At 46.8% G+C, this 18,125-nt stretch overlaps 1 protein-coding gene across 4 annotated transcripts in view; it reads right to left on the bottom strand.

Annotated features, from left to right (window-relative positions):
* The window catches only part of LOC140119598 (interferon-induced GTP-binding protein Mx-like), a 30,936-nt gene extending 13,092 nt beyond the window's left edge, over window positions 1–17,844 (bottom strand). Inside the window, exons 1-11 of one of the 4 annotated variants that reach the window (XM_072138806.1) lie at window positions 17,069–17,844; window positions 14,845–14,909; window positions 13,322–13,362; window positions 12,467–12,587; window positions 11,133–11,161; window positions 9,915–10,110; window positions 3,980–4,117; window positions 2,966–3,120; window positions 2,522–2,660; window positions 711–909; window positions 377–455 (exon numbers count right to left, since the gene is read on the bottom strand). In XM_072138806.1, coding sequence (XP_071994907.1) covers window positions 377–455; window positions 711–909; window positions 2,522–2,660; window positions 2,966–3,120; window positions 3,980–4,117; window positions 9,915–10,110; window positions 11,133–11,161; window positions 12,467–12,587; window positions 13,322–13,362; window positions 14,845–14,896 — 1,149 coding nt within the window. In that variant the 5' untranslated portion in view covers window positions 14,897–14,909; window positions 17,069–17,844. Of the gene's footprint in view, window positions 1–376; window positions 456–710; window positions 910–2,521; window positions 2,661–2,965; window positions 3,121–3,979; window positions 4,118–9,914; window positions 10,111–11,132; window positions 11,183–12,466; window positions 12,588–13,321; window positions 13,363–14,058; window positions 14,083–14,844; window positions 14,910–16,999; window positions 17,022–17,068 lie in introns of those variants that run through there. The other 3 variants (XM_072138804.1, XM_072138805.1, XM_072138808.1) reach the window with 3 other exon arrangements.
* Between the last annotated feature and the right edge of the window lie 281 nt (window positions 17,845–18,125).

The raw sequence follows: 18,125 nt of genomic DNA, 5'->3' as shown, positions 1-18,125 counted from the left end.
GACTATTTTAAAGCAACACATCCTTGGCTGCCTGGGACCGCAGGAGGAGTGAGAAGATGTACATTCTTCCTGTACAAGGAACCCTGGGGGGACGCGACAATAATAATTCTGAATTTCTCCTCTTTCTAGTGTACTGATGTCCTCAGGTCGCCAATACAATTGAAAACTTTGACAAAGCAGTAAGCAATAAGTTATTGCTTAAATTTCCATGTTGGCACTTTGAAATGAATACGTGGGTTTTTGTTGTCGTTTGGGCACTCGCTCTCTAAAAGGTTCGCCATCACTGCCCTATAATATGTTCTTCTATTAAACTTGGTGGTGACAAATGCAGGGAATTCTATCATCTCCACATAAGGGCTAGGACCTGTGTACTTACAGATATGTGGTACACCAGCTCTTTGGTGAGTCTATCTGCCAGGTGGGGGATGGAAGCCTGTCCACGGGTCAGAAGAAAACTACAAATATAACAAGGTAACATTAATTAACTTGGGTGTCATACAGATAATCAACAACCAAACCGCTCCCTGCATAATTGCTCCCTGCACCTTTATTTGCTATAGTTGCAAGCCCAGGCCACTTGTACTCAGCTCAGAACAGGATAATATAGCACATCAGTAGAAAGTCTTTATGTATGAACCCCCTGGACACCAGAAACATCTCATATGTTTATACGTTTGTCTCACGAATAGAAAATCAAGAAGAACCTTTACCTGAATTGCCCATGGTTTTCAAAGAATTTCTTCTCATTGTCTATGGCTTCTTCCAGGGAGATGTTATTCTGTATCTCCATCTGTCCCCGACACTTGACCATCATGTATCCCTTCCTTAGGCTGTAGACTCGGTTATGGACTACACGTACAACCTCACCTTCTGCTCCTTTATCCACCAGGTCTGGTTTAGTCAGGACACCTACGTGATATCCATATACAATCACTGATACATTGTATAAATAATCACCAATACAATAATCATATGGTGTTGCCGCCCCCCACCAGCACCACCATGATCAACCTTTCATGACCTATCCTGAGGATTGGTCATCGATAGTTAATTCTGGCCCGTGCCTTACATTTGCCCTTGGCCCTTCTCCTGTTTCTCTAGATTATCAGAAGAGTATGCACCACCTGACTACAACAGTTCTTGTTTGTAGTCTGTAACCATGGAGAATATAAAACAAGACACTTTATTAGGGTCAACAAAGTTGGCAGACCTAGGGGAGAATAAAGTGAATGGAACGGGAAGGAAAGAAAGAGCAACAGAATCGTTTGTTGGGCTCTGTTTAGCCACATCCTGAATTAAAGGTCCAAACAGCAATGTCCATGTGGGTCTACATGTCTATCCAAGATCCAGGACCATGACCAGGATAGGGCTGAGTCCTAGGAACGGCTCACAGAGCAGAAAAAGGAACACTCCTTAGCACCAAAACTAAATAAAACACACACATTTTATTGTTGTAAAAGTGACTGGTCACAGCTTTATTTATTCTTTGAAAATCTGTGAAATATAAACTTTATTAAACATATATATTAACAAATTACAAAAATATGTTGACTACATAAAAACGTAAAATTTTAGTGGCCGAGTACTTGACAACAGAACAGAAAATGTTTGTCCATTTTGACAACCAACTTAGTCCGGTGTAACCGTTATATAAAATACCATTGCTCAAAATTCACGCTCAGCGTGTAAACACCCCAAACCAACCAATCCACAAGCCGCACACCAACCTGGCGAGTGGCGAGGGCAGAATGTGGCCAATATCAAAAGAATCCAGCCCCCGGAGGTCACACTCTCAAGGAGACTGCAATTCAGCTTTTCCATAATCCCGGACTTTAGAACAAATGATGCAATCAATTTACCTAATATAAATTATCTGTTACCAAGCACCCGCCCACTTCACAAACAAACACCTCGACTCCCTAAGCTACACAACAACCCCTGCCCGACAAAGGGATCTTAACTACTCCCCGAGAACACATAGTGTGACCCTAATACAAAGCAAACTAAAGGGGAGGGTGGGTGGGACAATTTGCTCCAGCCAAAAGATGGCGTGCCCTTCCTGACTCCCCTTATAAGCCCTCTACAGTCTCCTCCCCCCAACTAGAACCACCTAACTTGAAAATTCAACCCCCCAACTCTAAACCACCCGCCTTTTCCTGCCCTCCCAGCCCATCCTGTCATGGCCGCATTCCGCCTACTTTCTGCCATCTCCATATTGGGTTACGCTTCAGTTTAATGGTATTGACCAATGGATTTTTGGCTTTGTTTTTAAGAAGTGTTGGTAGAGAGGAAAAGCAAATGCCGTCCCATTCTGTTTCACAGGACAAACTTTAAAAATTGGATGATCGGGGAACCATGATCTCTGTCCCGTGCTCTGACCTGGCTCTATTTTTAAGAGGGCATCTCAGGACCTTTTGATATGTGGCTTGGTCACTCTGACCAGCTTCTTGATGATGTGTCTAAGCTCTATGGTCTTACTTTATTGACCTTTATTTAAAAAATCAGTGACAATCCCAGTTACCTATAGTTCGCTCTCCGGTTGGATCCACCTCTCGGGCCATTTCCAGAACTTCTGTAGTTGCGATATCCACGTTACAAGGGATCACAGCCAGATTGATGGTCTCTTGTCTATTTATGTAAGTGCGTATTAGCTGTTTAATCTAGAGACAAGTGTATAAAATAAGATATATTACTACTACACTAGATGTCACCATCTCAAGGAGGTTGTGTGCGGGTCAGCACATAGTGTGCATCCACCGTGTCACCTAATTGGCTTGGTTTTGGACTAAACCCAAGGACATTATCCAAGTGTCCTCATCATTATTCCCCCTTTAGCTCCTTTACAGGGATATGTACATTACTACAACATGGACAAAGAGCAGCTAACAACTTTATCTGCACATAATATTAGGAAAAGGTATAACAATGACAATAAGAACTGCTATAAGGTCTGGTGCTGACAAACCTGGTTCCCAATATCCTGCGGTTGATTGGGTAGAGCGATCCTTGTGATCCCCGGGAGATCAATCAGGGTCAGATCCGGGACATCCGGAGAGATGATTTCCAATGTGATGAGTTCGGAACTGATGCCTTTTCCTGGACCAGCGATACTGTCTTGCGCTAGGATGAAAAATGGTATTAACTAATAAGAAATTAATTTGTCACAAATCTGTTTCTTTCTGGCCCAAACTGAAGCTTATTTTTTTTTTGGTTTTGGTGACCTGTTGCTTTCCATAATGAGAAAACAGGGACAAAACTTGCGACAAACAGGAAGGAACTTCCTCATTAAGCATCCCATGCTACCGGCTGGGGGCCCAGAGAGTAAGGGGCCCTACATAGTGACTCGATGTAAGTTCCTGGATCTACAGCCGGTTTGGGGAAGTGGGACTTTGTGTGACGTACTGCTGCGTTGCATTGCGTTCCGTCTTCTCCCCATAGGGGGTCATTTACTAAGGGCCCGATTCGCGTTTTCCCGACGTGTTACCCGAATATTTCCAATTTGGCGATCTGATTTTGGCGCATCGGCGCTGGCATGCACGCGATGGAAATTGGGGGGCGTGGCCAAACGAAAACCCGACGGATTTGGAAAAACCGCCGCATTTAAAAAACCGAAAGTGTCGCGGAGCTTGCACTTACCTTCATCCAGGATAGGCCGGTGTATTTGAGTGCGTTCCGATGCTATTCAGCGCAGCAGCGCCAACTGGTGGACGTCGGAGGAACTACCTTAATGAATCCCGGCCGGACCCGAATTCACTGCAGAGAACGCGCCGCTGGATCGCGAACGGACTGGGTAAGTAAATCTGCCCCATAGTCTTGATTCTAGAAATTGGGCTAAGAGGGTTGCCAGTCAGGGCTGTGGAACTGTCCTAATAAGCCATTAGAGTGGCTTTCCTTTTAATTGTCTCCTTTATATTGTCAGAGACAAGAAGATCTTCTTCATTTACCTCTTAATTTTTGTTTTTACTTTGTTTTTATTCACCTTTTCTAACTTCATTCTCCACTGCAGATGGTCCATGAACTGTTATCTTCTTATTTCTGTAAGAAATTGTTCCAAACCATGTGGAATTCTGAGCAGATTTCTTCAGCTGCAGTTCAAGGGGACAACGTGTGACAATACCTGTATAAAAAAATCCAAAAAATAATAAAAAACTATAAGATAAGATCTTATAAGATCATTACACTTTAAGGACTAGATTAGGGGATGATCTGAATTTCATGAAGATGAAACGGCACACAGGTCCACCTGGGGCTACACCGGAGCTTCAGCTACACAGGTCCACCTGGGGCTACACCGGAGCTTCAGCTACACAGGTCCACCTGGGGCTACACCGGAGCTTCAGCTACACAGGTCCACCTGGAGCTACACCGGAGCTTCAGCTACACAGGTCCACCTGGAGCTACACCGGAGCTTCAGCTACGCAGGTCCACCTGGGGCTACACCGGAGCTTCAGCTACACAGGTCCACCTGGGGCTACACCAGAGCTTCAGCTACACAGGTCCACCTGGAGCTACACCGGAGCTTCAGCTACACAGGTCCACCTGGAGCTACACCGGAGCTTCAGCTACACAGGTCCACCTGGAGCTACACCGGAGCTTCAGCTACGCAGGTCCACCTGGGGCTACACCGGAGCTTCAGCTACACAGGTCCACCTGGGGCTACACCGGAGCTTCAGCTACGCAGGTCCACCTGGAGCTACACCGGAGCTTCAGCTACACAGGTCCACCTGGAGCTACACCGGAGCTTCAGCTACGCAGGTCCACCTGGAGCTACACCGGAGCTTCAGCTACACAGGTCCACCTGGAGCTACACCGGAGCTTCAGCTACACAGATCCACCTGGAGCCCTGCTATGAGGCTGCATTCACATTGCATATGCATTTGGTTCACATTGCATTTATTTTGTGTTTACGTTATGTTAACACCATTTAAATGCAATTTTAACACAATGTAAATGCAATGTATTGAAGCAGCTGTAGTCGTCAGACACAACCTGGATCCTGGCACAAAGTCGAAACCTGACTTACGACATACTCCAATAAATACCTAGGTTCTGCTGACCGTGGTGGTATCAGCAGTAGCGGTTTGGAGCTTGTGGACTTTAGCTCCAGGACCTGATCAGCAGAGATTAGGAAACAACGTGAATAGCAATTTAACAACATGGAATCTTTAAAGTCTGTTTTGCTCAAGTATGTATTCGTGTAATTTGCACCAAATTTAGCAAATATTCCATGAACTCATGGAACATTTGGTGCATTAATAATAATAATTCTTTATGTATATAGCGCACACAGATTACGCAGCGCTGCACAGAGTTTGCCAAATCAGTCCCTGTCCCCAATGGGGCTCACAATCTAATCAACCTACCAGTATGTTTTTGGACTGTGGGAGGAAACCGGAGGAGCCGGAGGAAACCCACGCAAACACAGAGAGAACATACAAACTCTTTGAGATGTTGACCCTGGGACTTGAACCCAGGTCCTCAGCGCTGCAAGGCTGTAATGCCAAGCCACCGAGTTGGCCCTAAATCTTATGTCGTAAAACATTGTGTGAGTGGTGGGAAAATAGAAAAGGTCACAACTAGAGATGAGCGAGCACTAAAATGCTCGGGTACTCGTTATTCGAGACAAACTTTTCCCGATGCTCGAGTGCTTGTCTCGAATAATGAGCCCCATTGAAGTCAATGGGAGACTCGAGCATTTTTCAAGGGGACCAAGGCTCTGCACAGGGAAGCTTGGCCAAACACCTGGGAACCTCAGAAAAGGATGGAAACACCACGGAAATGGACAGGAAACAGCAGGGGCAGCATGCATGGATGCCTCTGAGGCTGCTTAATCGCACCATTATGCCAAAATTATGGGCAACAGCATGGCCATGACAGAGTGACAGAATGAAGCTAGATAGCATCTAAAACATCCAATAATTGACCCTGACACTATAGGGGACGGCATGCAGAGGCAGCGGCAGCAGGCTAGAGAGTGGCATGGCGACATACCCTAAATGGACTCACCAAAGGAGGTGAAATGATTTCCTATGTGAACAAAAGGTTGACGGTATATTTAGTCGATAACACAGCAGGGTGGCGACATAGTGACCAAGTTCCATAACGTATCTGGTGAAACACCCAAAAAATGAGCCTGACACAGCTCTTTTGATAAGGGGACGACATGTGGAGGCAGCCATGGAGACGACTTCCATGATTAAGAGCGACAGTATGGGGCATTCATATTGCGCTGCTATGATTGCAACTTCAGGTCTCCAGCATGGCGGCGACAAATGGGCCGAGTTCCACTTTGTATCTGGTGAAACACCTGAAAATTCTGCCTGACACAGCTCGTTTGATAAGGTGATGATGTGCTGCATATCCTCTTGTGCTCCAGCGTCTGGGGTATAGAGAGTTGAAATGAGACATTGGTGGACGCTGTGGAGGATCGTGGAGGCAAAATGGACAGGAAACAGCAGGGGCAGCATGCATGGATGCCTCTGAGGCTGCCTAATCTTGGGATGGAGCTGGCGGTCCACTACCAGGCGAGCTTTCGCCTGTCCAAGCCCCTGTCTCTCGGCTCCTCCCCACCCAAAATGGGCCTGGGGGCCAGAAGCGTTTACTTTGAAAAAATTATAATTTTCAAAGCAGGCCGGGTCGTTTGAATATTTCACCTAGGAATAATGGAATAGCATAGTGGTTCTATTTTTAATTGTTTTTACGGAAATGGTTCCATGATTAAGAGCGACAGTATGGGGCATCCATATTGCGCTGCTATGATTGCAACTTCAGGTCTCCAGCATGGCGGCGACAGATGGGCCGCGTTCCACTATGTATCTGGTGAAACACCTGAAAATTCTGCCTGACACAGCTCGTTTGATAAGAGTGGCAGCATCTGTGCTGGACTTCCTGAAATGCGCACAGATGCGGCGCACCTTCGTGAGCAAATCAGACAGATTGGGGTATGTCTTGAGGAAACGCTGAACTATGAGATTTAACACATGGGCCAGGCATGGCACATGTGTCAGTCTGCCGAGTTGCAGAGCCGCCACCAGATTACGGCCGTTGTCACACACAACCATGCCTGGCTTCAGGTTCAGCGGTGCCAGCCACAGATCGGTCTGCGCCGTGATGCCCTGTAATAGCTCTTGGGCGGTGTGCCTTTTATCGCCTAGGCTCAGCAGTTTGAGCACCGCCTGCTGTCGCTTAGCGACGGCACTGCTGCTGTGCCTAGAGCTACCGACTGATGGCGCCATCCCCACGGATGGTAATTCAGAGGAGGAGGTGGAGGAGGGGTGGGAAGAGGAGGAGGAGGCATAGTAGGCCATTGAGACCTGGACCGAGGTAGGCCCCGCAATCCTCGGCGTCGGCAGTATATGACCAGCCCCAGGGTCAGACTCGGTCCCAGCCTCCACCAAGTTAACCCAATGTGCCGTCAGCGATATATAGTGGCCCTGCCCGGCAGCACTCGTCCACGTGTCCGTGGTCAGGTGGACCTTGTCAGAAACGGCGTTGGTCAGGGCACGGATGATGTTTTCTGACACGTGCTTGTGCAGGGCTGGGACGGCACATCGGGAAAAGTAGTGGCGGCTGGGGACCGAATACCGAGGGGCGGCCGCCGCCATGAGGTTTCGAAAGGCCTCGGTCTCTACCAGCCTATAGGGCAGCATCTCCAGGCTAAGCAACTTGGAGATGTGGACTTGAGGGCTTGGGCGTGTGGGTGGGTTGCGCTATACCTCCTTTTGCGCTCCAGCATCTGGGGTATGGAGAGCTGAACGCTGGTGGATGCTGTGGAGGATCGTGGAGGCGAAGATGGGGTTTTCGCACGGGAGGTGTTTGGGCCGTGGTCCTGGGCAGGGGGCTGACTAGCAGATGACACAGGGGAAGGAGCAGTGGTGTGCCCGGCCGGAGGTGAACGGGCTTGGTGCCATTGAGTGGGGTGTTTAGCATTCATATGCCTGCGCATACTGGTGGTGGTTAAGCTCGTAGTGGTGGAACCCCTGCTGATCCTGGTTTGGCAAAGGTTGCACACCATAGTCCGTCGGTCATCCGGTGTTTCTTTAAAGAACCTCCAGACTTCTGAAAATCTAGCCCTCGCCACGGGAGCTTGACTACGGGCAACATTTGGCGCTGATGCACCAGCTCTGGCCCTGCCTCTCCGCCTGGCCCCACCACTGCCTCTTCCAACCTGTTCTGCTATAGGACTCGCCTCCGTCTCAGAAGCACTGTGTTCACCCGGCCTATCAACCCAGCTTGGGTCTGTCACCTCATCATCCTCCGATCCCTCAGTCTGCTCCCCCCTCGGACTTCCTGCTCTGACAACAACTTCACCACTGTCTGACAACCGTGTCTCCTCATCGTCCGACACCTCTTTACACACTTCTTCCACTACGTCAATAATGTCATCATCACCCACAGACTGCGACCGGTGGAAAACCTGGGCATCGGAAAATTGCTCAGCAGCAACCGGACAAGTGGTTTGTGACTGTGGGAAGGGTCCAGAAAACAGTTCCTCAGAGTATGCCGGTTCAAATGCCAAATTTTGCTGGGAGGGGGCAGACTGGGGGGAAGGAGGCTGAGGTGGAGGAGCTGGAGGAGTGCTGATTTCGGTGACATGGGTGGACTGCGTGGAAGACTGACTGGTGGACAAATGGCTAGAAGCATTGTCCGCAATCCACGACATCACCTCTTCGCACTGTTCTGGCCTCAACAGTGCTCTACCACGAGTCCCAGTAACTTGAGACATGATGAATCTAGGGAGTGTAGCTCTGCGGCGTTCCCCTGCTCCCTCATCAGCAGGTGGTATCTGACCCCGCCCAGGACCACGGCCTCTGACCCCTGCAGTAGTTGGACGCCCACGTCCACGCCCTCGTCCTCTACCCCTAGCCCTCGGGTTAAACATTTTCAAAATTAAAGTGTAAACTTAAATTTTTTTTTTTTTGTGTTTTTTGTGTTTTTTTTTTAAACAAAACGATGCTATCCTATTGCTATGGCTAGTTTCTAACCTACACTGACAGCACACAACTGGATTTTGTGCTGTTCCAGATGACTTTGAGTTATAAGAGAAATAAACGTAATAAATAAATAAATCAGCAGACTCTGCCTAATTCAAATCAAACCCCTAATAAATTGTCCCACTTCGGTGTTTGAGGTGGATATGTGTGTCACTAAGAGCTAAACACAAGTCTCCCTGCAAATTCCTCACAATATGGTACTAGCTGCACTACTAGTGGCAGCAAGCACAGCCACAAGCAAACCAAAAAAAGTAAAATAAAACATTATTGTAGCCCTAAGAAGGGCTGTTGGGTTCTTGTAGAATCTCTCCTGCCTAACACTATTCTAATAGAACAGCCTAACGCTTTCCCTGACCAGCAGCAGCTCTCTCCCTAACGGCATCCAGACACAGAATGATCCGAGCAGCGCGGGCAGCGGCTAGTCTATCCCAGGGTCACCTGATCTGGCCAGCCAACCACTGCTATCGACGTGTAAGGGTACCACGTCATGCTGGGTGGAGTGCAGAGTCTCCTGGCTTGTGATTGGCTCTGTTTCTGGCTGCCAAAATGCAAAACGGCGGGAGATGCCATTTTCTCGAGCTGGCGAAATACTCGTCCGAGCAACGAGCAGTTTCGAGTACGCTAATGCTCGGACGAGTATGTTCGCTCATCTCTAGTCACAACATTAATGGACAAATAAGCTTGAAGTCTTGAAGAACAGAACAGAAAAAAAATCCCAAATCATATTTCCTTTGGAACATGAGTGAGTCAGGTCTGGAACCAGACACAAGCAGCCACAGGTTTCCGAGAGTTGGAATGGAGCAATTGAATTTACTTGGTTGTCTAGCTCCACTGCTGATATGTAACAGTGACATTCAGGGAAACTCACATTAAATTTTTTACTACCCCAGACCATCAGCCAGAAAAACAAGACTTTCTTACCGGTGCCCCTGGGGAGTGTGACTCCAGACAGAGCCTCCAGTACTGAGCTTTTACCAGAACTCTGATCCCCGATCACAGCGATCGCCGGTAATGCCAGATCCTTCTCCACCCCGAAGGACCGAAGTGAGTCAATGAGGTCTATACATGGACGGATCTTCTCCTGGAATTGCTTATCCATAAGTTTCATTGCCTCTGGCTATAAGATAAATAATACATTATTGCAGGCCCTAAACTCACCTAGAACTCCTGTCCCCTACTTCGCAAATTCTATTGGTTAAGGACTGGATGGCGGCGAGGTGCAAAGTTGAGAGGCAACAGATAGTCCAGTAAACGTAGCAGAGGTCGGATACACAAATAGCAATAGCATGGGTCGACCGTCTATCACTCAGGGCACAGCTGAACATAAACTGAACTTTCCCAAGCAACTGATCCTGAAAGATAGCTGACAATCAAAAGCAGCCATGGGAAAGGTCTTCAAGCACAGAAGCCTGAAAGCTGATTTACCGTATATACTGGTGTATAAGCCGAGTTTTGCAGCATAAAACACCCCCACCTCGGCTTGTACAGGAGTGTATAAAAAAATGGACTTACATACTCACCTTCTGACGCTCCCCGATGCTCCCCACGGCTCCTCTTCCTTCTTCTCTTCCCTCGTAGCAGAGCGGGCAGAGAGGCGCCCAGTGTGTGAGCACCGCATCAGTGTGTGAGCTGCCGGGCAGAATGCATGGGCTCCTTTCTGCCCGCTCTGCTACAAGGGAAGAGAAGAAAGAAGAGGAGCCACAGGGAGCGTCAGAAGGTGAGTATGTAACTTTATTTTTTTTTATACATCGCAGGGCACTTCATTAAGGGGGCTGCAGAGAATTTCAATAATAGGGGGGCTGCAGAGCATTTCATTAGAGGGACTGCAGAGCATTACATTATTTGGTGGGGCTGCAGGGCATTTCATTAATAGGGAGTCTGTTGGGTATTTCATTATTTGGGGGGCTGCTGCAGGACATTTCATTATTTGGGGGGCTGCAGGGCATTTTATTATTTGGGGGGCTGCTGCAGGACATTTCATTACCCACCCCACTCAAGTATATACGGTAATTCTGACAATTATACAGTGTTCATACAGTATGTAATATGATAGATGATTGTTCTAATGGGGGTCTATCTGATACCTTATGGTGACACCCTATGGTGCAGTATGGGGTGTACAGTAAATGTGTTTCTTACCACATTATCTTGATCTGGATGGTTGGAAACTGAAACAGGAGAATGAAAACCTGAAATTTATAGCACAAAAAAATATATTTTTAGGCTAAATGCACAAGTCCGCAGCACGCGGGGTGTAGAGGTGAGGGGTGAGCTCTCCTCACCCCTCCCCTCTCCATAGGGAGCTGCCATACGGTGTCCATGCACAATGCACATCTATGGCTAGCTCACGGGTGCTACCAGCAGATGTTTGCATGGACACATGAACCTATCTGTTCATTTTTGTGCTCTGTTTGAAACTTTTTACTCTACCAAAGAAGGAAGGAAAAAAAAATCAGTAAAAGAGTAAAGTACAAATGAACATGGAAGACCAAATGTGACCTTCCAGGATTTGTGGGAACTAAAAAATTTTTTTATACAATGTTTGACAGTGTCCCTGGTTGTGTCGATCATTCTTCCCCTGAGACCTTAAAGTGCAATGTCCCGCTCATTGCTGAGTTGACTCAAACCAGAGACATGATGTCATCAGCGAGGGCCAATCGTAAGCGGGAATACTAGGGAGTGGACTGTCACCGCAGGAGCCAGAGCCTCTGCAGAAGTAAGTATAGAATATTTTATATTATATCAGATGGTGGCCTGTGGGTGAAATATATAGCCAGACATTAAAAATAGAATCAAAAATCCTAAAAAGAAAGTGTTGAAACACTAAAATATGTAAATTAGCTGCATGCAATAAAATTTTACCAAAATTAAAACTACTAAGGACAAAACAAAAACCTCGAAAGCTCCAGGAAGTCTAAAGGAAAAGGTAAAATACCAGTATTTTTCGGACTATAAGGCGCACCATCAATAATTGCCTGCTAAAATGTCTAGGTTCATATATAAGGCGCACCTGATTATAAGGATGAATGATCATCAGAGGGCAGACCTGTGCACAGTTCAAGGCAGCTGTTGTCTGTAAGTACGGTTCATTTATAAGGCGCACCTTTGATTTCTCAGAAAATCAAAGGATTTTTTTGTGCGCCTTATAGTCCAAAAAATACGGTAAGTGCTGTCCTACAGCATGATCACTAGTGGTCCACATTCTGGGGCCAATAGTGATTCTGGAAACGAGTAATGGGGCACTTGTAGGTAGTCATTTGCTCCAGACGTAGATATCATACATTGATTTCTATGGAACTTCTGAAACATTCACGTAGGTCCTATGTAATATGGGACAGAACCAGGGGTACTTGTCTCCTCCCATTCTGCTGATCACCACAGTTGTACCCCCAAGGATCAGACATATACCCCCATTCTGTATGTAACCCTTTAATGCATTACACTAACTACACCCATCAATCCGCAGAACATACCTTCAAAATGATTCCCATGCATCTCAGGTAGGTTTGTCCTCTCTGCAGGCCATGGATTGGGAGCTGGTCCTGGTTGGAATGAAAATGGATTTTGAGAGTACTGAGCTGAGGGTCCCATTCCCTGCGAGAAAAAAGTCAAGAAAACTGAAAATTTATGTGAATTCGAGACATGAATGTTTTACGATAACAAAATATAGAATTTTTGGTATCTGTAACCCATGCCGTACCCTGAAGGTCTGTCCAAACACATATTAAAGACATATTCTGGTCTATTCTAGCAATTTCCCCCTATTTAGGAAACAACTTGCTGATTGGCTTTCGAAAAAGATTGTGGTCCAACAGTTTTGTATCGAGTCGGTTTCTAAACATTTGAAAGAAAAGTCAGAGAGGTCGGATCGTTCACATGACCTCATTGGGTGGTAGGTTGGTGTCCCCATAATGCTTGCAGGTAGCTCCCGCCCAATCGAAAGGGGCTTTGGATTTAAGGTTACAAAAGGTCAAAAATTTCTCTCGAGAGGAAATTGGGAAATTTTGCTTGTCAACCAATTTACAATATTTTATAAAATACAAGCTCGTTATCCAAGGTTCCATTGTAATAAAGATGTATTTGACTTTTTAGCATACATGGAGCCAGTTGCAAACTGCTGACCCGAAAAGTCCATGGGGTTGAGATTCTGGGCATGAACTCAAGGTCACAGGGTCAATGTCACCACAACCCACAAAATATCTCTGTTCCCTTTTTAGTGATTTTATAATGTCTGTTAGTCATCAGTGACCTCACATCTACAGAGTTAAGGGGAGGGTTTGCTACTTTAAATACTTCAGAATTTTTTGTAACAATTGTTTTTTACTCACCGAGTTGCTGGGTGGAGGAGGGGTTTGTGAGAAGTCAAAACCTGAAACATATCAAGATCATAATTACAAGAATATGACATGTATTACATTTTAAAAATAAAAGCTTAAAAAGCTTTCCAGGACTCCTGTAAAAACCTGTAAGTTGGGGTCCATAGACGGGTGCAAAAAAAAAAAAAAAATTGCGCTAACTTGTACTAACTGCTCCGCCAAGTCTGGCATCGGGCAGGTATTGGTCTTCAGCTCCACTTTAACCAATCAGTGACCTCCTTTTACCTTAAAAGTGATGTCCTGAGGAGGCCACTGAAGCAGATAATCTGGCACCGCCCACCTAATGCTGGAGACCCTAATTAGCATATTGGGTTTTGTAACTCTAAGGACCGATTGCTCGGACATATAGATAAGTGGATCCAAACTTTGAGTTCGGTGTTTGGCTCGCTCCCCCTAACCCGGACATGTTGCATGATATGTTGCTGAGCAGCCAATACATAAGATTTAAGCCCATAGTACCTAGGAATGGCTGACATTGGCCAAGGGGATCTGGATTGGCGGTTCGGCAGCATATCAGGCAACGTGTCTGGGTTAGTCGGAGTGAACCAAACACTGTACTTAAAGGGAACCTATCATCAAGACCCCACATTGTGCCTTTGTGCAGGATTCCCAGCTTAAATCTGCCTTCTCCCACCAAAATTATTCCCCAAAATTTTACTACCTATGTCCACGTTGACCCCACCCATTACCATGTGGCTACGCCCACCACCATTTCTCCCCACCCATTGCAAGGTGCATAAAATGGTGATACGATCTGCAGTTTCCCATCCAGTGCTCACTGGAGGAACAGAATTCTGGTAAGGACAGGAAGTGGATAGGAATAGGACTTCCTGTCTGTATAGGCCAAGATTTGAAGAGACACTCAGCTCTCAATCAAAGGTGGGACTCACTGGCAACCTGGAGAAAACATGACTCTTCTATTCATATATGACTCATCTATACTCATTTACATATCAGAAAAACTGCTGTAATTAATGTACAGTGCCTGATTGGCAGATTATTTTAGGTGACATGCAGGTATTACTGGTGTCAGGGGTAAAATTCTGGTAACAGGTCTGCTTTAGATTTCGGGTTCACTCATCTCTACTCTGTAAGGTTGGGAACAAGTGAAACAATTCCAACTACACCAGAATCAGTGAACTGCCCCCCCCCCCCCCCCCCTATTAAAGGGTTGGAGCTGGTGAAGCTGAGGAAAGGTCCTTTTTAAGGCATTAAACTGGTGTAGAGAGATTAAACAATTCCTAAATCTAAAAAGGCACCGATTTATCATCAAGTATCAGCCGCCTCCGCAGAGACCTTCACCATAGAGAAGACCTGTAACATCTCGCCTGACCTTGACTAAGGATCTCCATGCTACTCACCCCGAACATCCAGCTGCAACAAAGAAATGACCCGGATGCTTACATGGTCTAGATGTTCTCAGAGATCATGATAGAGCAGTTTTGTTATAATGCTCAAAGGAGTAGGTAACATACCTGAGTTGTACTGGCCAAAATTTGGCACGTTCCTCCGTGGTGTTTTAGACATGACTAGAGGATCCCTGTGGTAAAGAAATACAAGAAATCTTACAAGACCTCAGACATATTGGGGCTCATTAATTACATAGTAATAGAGCACAGCTATTTTGTGTGACAACAGACCAAAGGTCATAAAAATCCCCATCCAATATGTTGGTTATAGACAGTTATGGAGTAATGGGCCATCTCAGCCAAGGACAAATACATTTTTGGAACTGGTATAGCCAAATCGTATAGCACTGACTATATTCTAGTATTCTTGAACACCAAGATTCAAATATCTCTCAATGGAACCATAACAAATGGGTCAGGTTTGGTATCAATGTGATCCAGGGTTTCACCCGGATCCAATGAGACCAGAACCCTGTCCCAATGCCTTCCCCTTGAGAAGCTAGAACTCCTCCAAGGTTTTGGGCCGGATACCAAAGAGGAGGGTCTCTAGAGCCTAATATAATCCCTATATTATCCTGTTATGGACCAGGCTTATATTAAAGGAGAGCTGGTGGCAGCTTATTTGGGTTGATAAGGTTTGTTTCCCTGAGGCTAGTGAAAGGGGTCTTTCAGCCATTCAGGGTTATGATTTCTTGTTGTGCCATATCCGGACGTTGTGTGGACAACTCTAAATCACTTCCTGTTTGAGTCATGTGACTTGAGGGTGGTCTGTTTGTACCATGTGCTCTATGGGCGGTCTGTTTGAGTCATGTGACTTGAGGGCGGTCTGTTTGTACCATGTGGCTCTATGGGCGGTCTGTTTGAGTCATGTGGCTCTATGGGCAGTCTGTTTGAGTCATGTGACTTGGGGGCGGTCTGTTTGTACCATGTGGCTCTATGGGCGGTCTGTTTGTACCATGTGGCTCTATGGGCGGTCTGTTTGGGTCATGTGGCTCTATGGGCGGTCTGTTTGTACCATGTGGCTCTATGGGCGGTCTGTTTGTACCATGTGGCTCTATGGGCGGTCTGTTTGGGTCATGTGGCTCTATGGGCGGTCTGTTTGTACCATGTGGCTCTATGGGCGGTCTGTTTGTACCATGTGGCTCTATGGGCGGTCTGTTTGGGTCATGTGGCTCTATGGGCGGTCTGTTTGAGTCATGTGGCTCTATGGGCGGTCCGTTTGAGTCATGTGGCTCTATGGGCGGTCTGTTTGAGTCATGTTAGCCCTTCCTGCTATAAATTCCAGCATACCTCCAGTTATTATTTGTTTGTGTACACATTATCTTATGTTTTTTCCTGCATCTTTATGGACATTTTAATGGATCTTTAATAAAGAGAAAGTTTTTTACTGCAACTCATCTCATGCTGGTGCCGAAGGATTTTTTCTTTTCTTCATGTCTAAATCACTTCCTGCGCCTCTCTGAACCCGTGCATTTTGGGAGGGTCTATAAAAGGATAATTAATTGACCCTGACTCCTCAGGGGTCCAAAAAGACACGTTTCGTCACACCCTCCAAAAAATCTCTTAAAGTGTCTCCTCATCCTAAAAAATTCTACCTGATAGTGACCCTTCTTTAAAAAAAATTGCCCAGTATAAATTGTATAAGATGTGGATGCTATAAATAGTGAGAGCACCGCACAGAGCACCGCACAGAGTACAGTGCAGAGCATCGTGCAGAGCACCACACAGAGCACAGCGCAGAGCACAGCGCAGAGCACAGCACAGAGCACCACACAGAGCACAGCGCAGAGCACCACACAGAGCACCGAACAGTGCACCGAACAGTGCACCACACAGGACTGCAGAGGAAGAGTCAGTGACGACACACCGGCTCTCTGGTGACTGTGTGGACGGAGCCTACCAGGAGCCATGAGTAATTTCTAAACAGAGGAGTCAAGGGGCGCTGGGTGGGGCGTCACAGGCTCATTTACATATTATCAAAGCAGAGGGTGGTAAAACCCCCTTAAATAATCTTCCCATAGTCCAGCAATGCCCTCTGACATGCTGCATTTTTGGTGGGGGTTGGGGGTCTAACCTAGCTAAGGAGCCCACCAGGGAATTCACCTCTACCCCTGTGGCCCAGCAAAGTATTACACAGCATGAGACCTAACAAACCGATACAAAAACTCAAACAGAATCTAAAAGACTAAAAGTTACATTTATCAAATTGCAACTGACATACCCCGTCAGATGTCCCCAATTCTACAGAAATGACTTTCATCTTTACATGAAATATCCTTCATGTCCTCACCTGTCAGGGAAGCAGAGCTTGGTCTTGGTCTTGGTCAGGGGATACAGCAGGACAGAGGATACAGCACAGGGGGTATACAGAAGCACAGAGGATACAGCAGGACAGAGGATACAGCACAGAGGATCAGCAGGACAGAGGATACAGCACGGGGGATACAGCACAGGGGATACAGCAGCACAGAGGATACAGAAGCACAGAGGATACAGCACGGGGGATACAGCACAGGGGGTACAGCAGATCAGAGGATACAGCAGCACAGGGGGTACAGCAGCACAGAGGATACAGCACAGGGGATACAGCAGCACAGAGGATACAGCACAGGGGATACAGAAGCACAGAGGATCAGCAGGACAGAGGATACAGCACGGGGGATACAGCACAGGGGATACAGCAGCACAGAGGATACAGCTCTGGGGATACAGAAGCACAGAGGATACAGCACGGGGGATACAGCACAGGGGGTACAGCAGATCAGAGGATACAGCAGCACAGGGGGTACAGCAGCACAGAGGATACAGCACAGGGGATACAGCAGCACAGAGGATACAGCACAGGGGATACAGAAGCACAGAGGATCAGCAGGACAGAGGATACAGCACAGGGGGTACAGCAGGACAGAGGATACAGCACAGAGGATACAGCACAGAGGATACAGCACGGAGGATAGAGCAGCACAGAGGATACAGCACGGAGGATACAGCAGCACAGAGGATACACCAGGGAGGTTATGTATCAGGATTATACACAGCAGCTGTGGGGAGGGACTGGACCTTCATTTCAGGAAAACAAAACTGAAAGTATGACTTCTGAGAATAAAGAGCCAGCGTCCGCCCAGCCCGGAGATCCCTGCAGACTATTGGTGGTAAATCTCTCCCCCGACGCCTCCTGGTACAAAGTCTATGAGACAACTGTGACTTGTGGAAGTTCCCAATGACCCCGAGTGGAACCTAAAATAATCCTGCAATGGATTGTAGTAATACTGGAGGAAGGATATAAACCCGAAACTGTGCAACTCAACCTTCAAGGTGCAGCACAGTATTTCTGTTCTGTACCTGGA

The sequence above is a fragment of the Engystomops pustulosus genome, chromosome 2 (genome assembly GCF_040894005.1).
Source record: "Engystomops pustulosus chromosome 2, aEngPut4.maternal, whole genome shotgun sequence".
NCBI lineage: Eukaryota > Metazoa > Chordata > Amphibia > Anura > Leptodactylidae > Engystomops > Engystomops pustulosus.
This window is presented reverse-complemented; position numbering and strand designations above follow the sequence as displayed.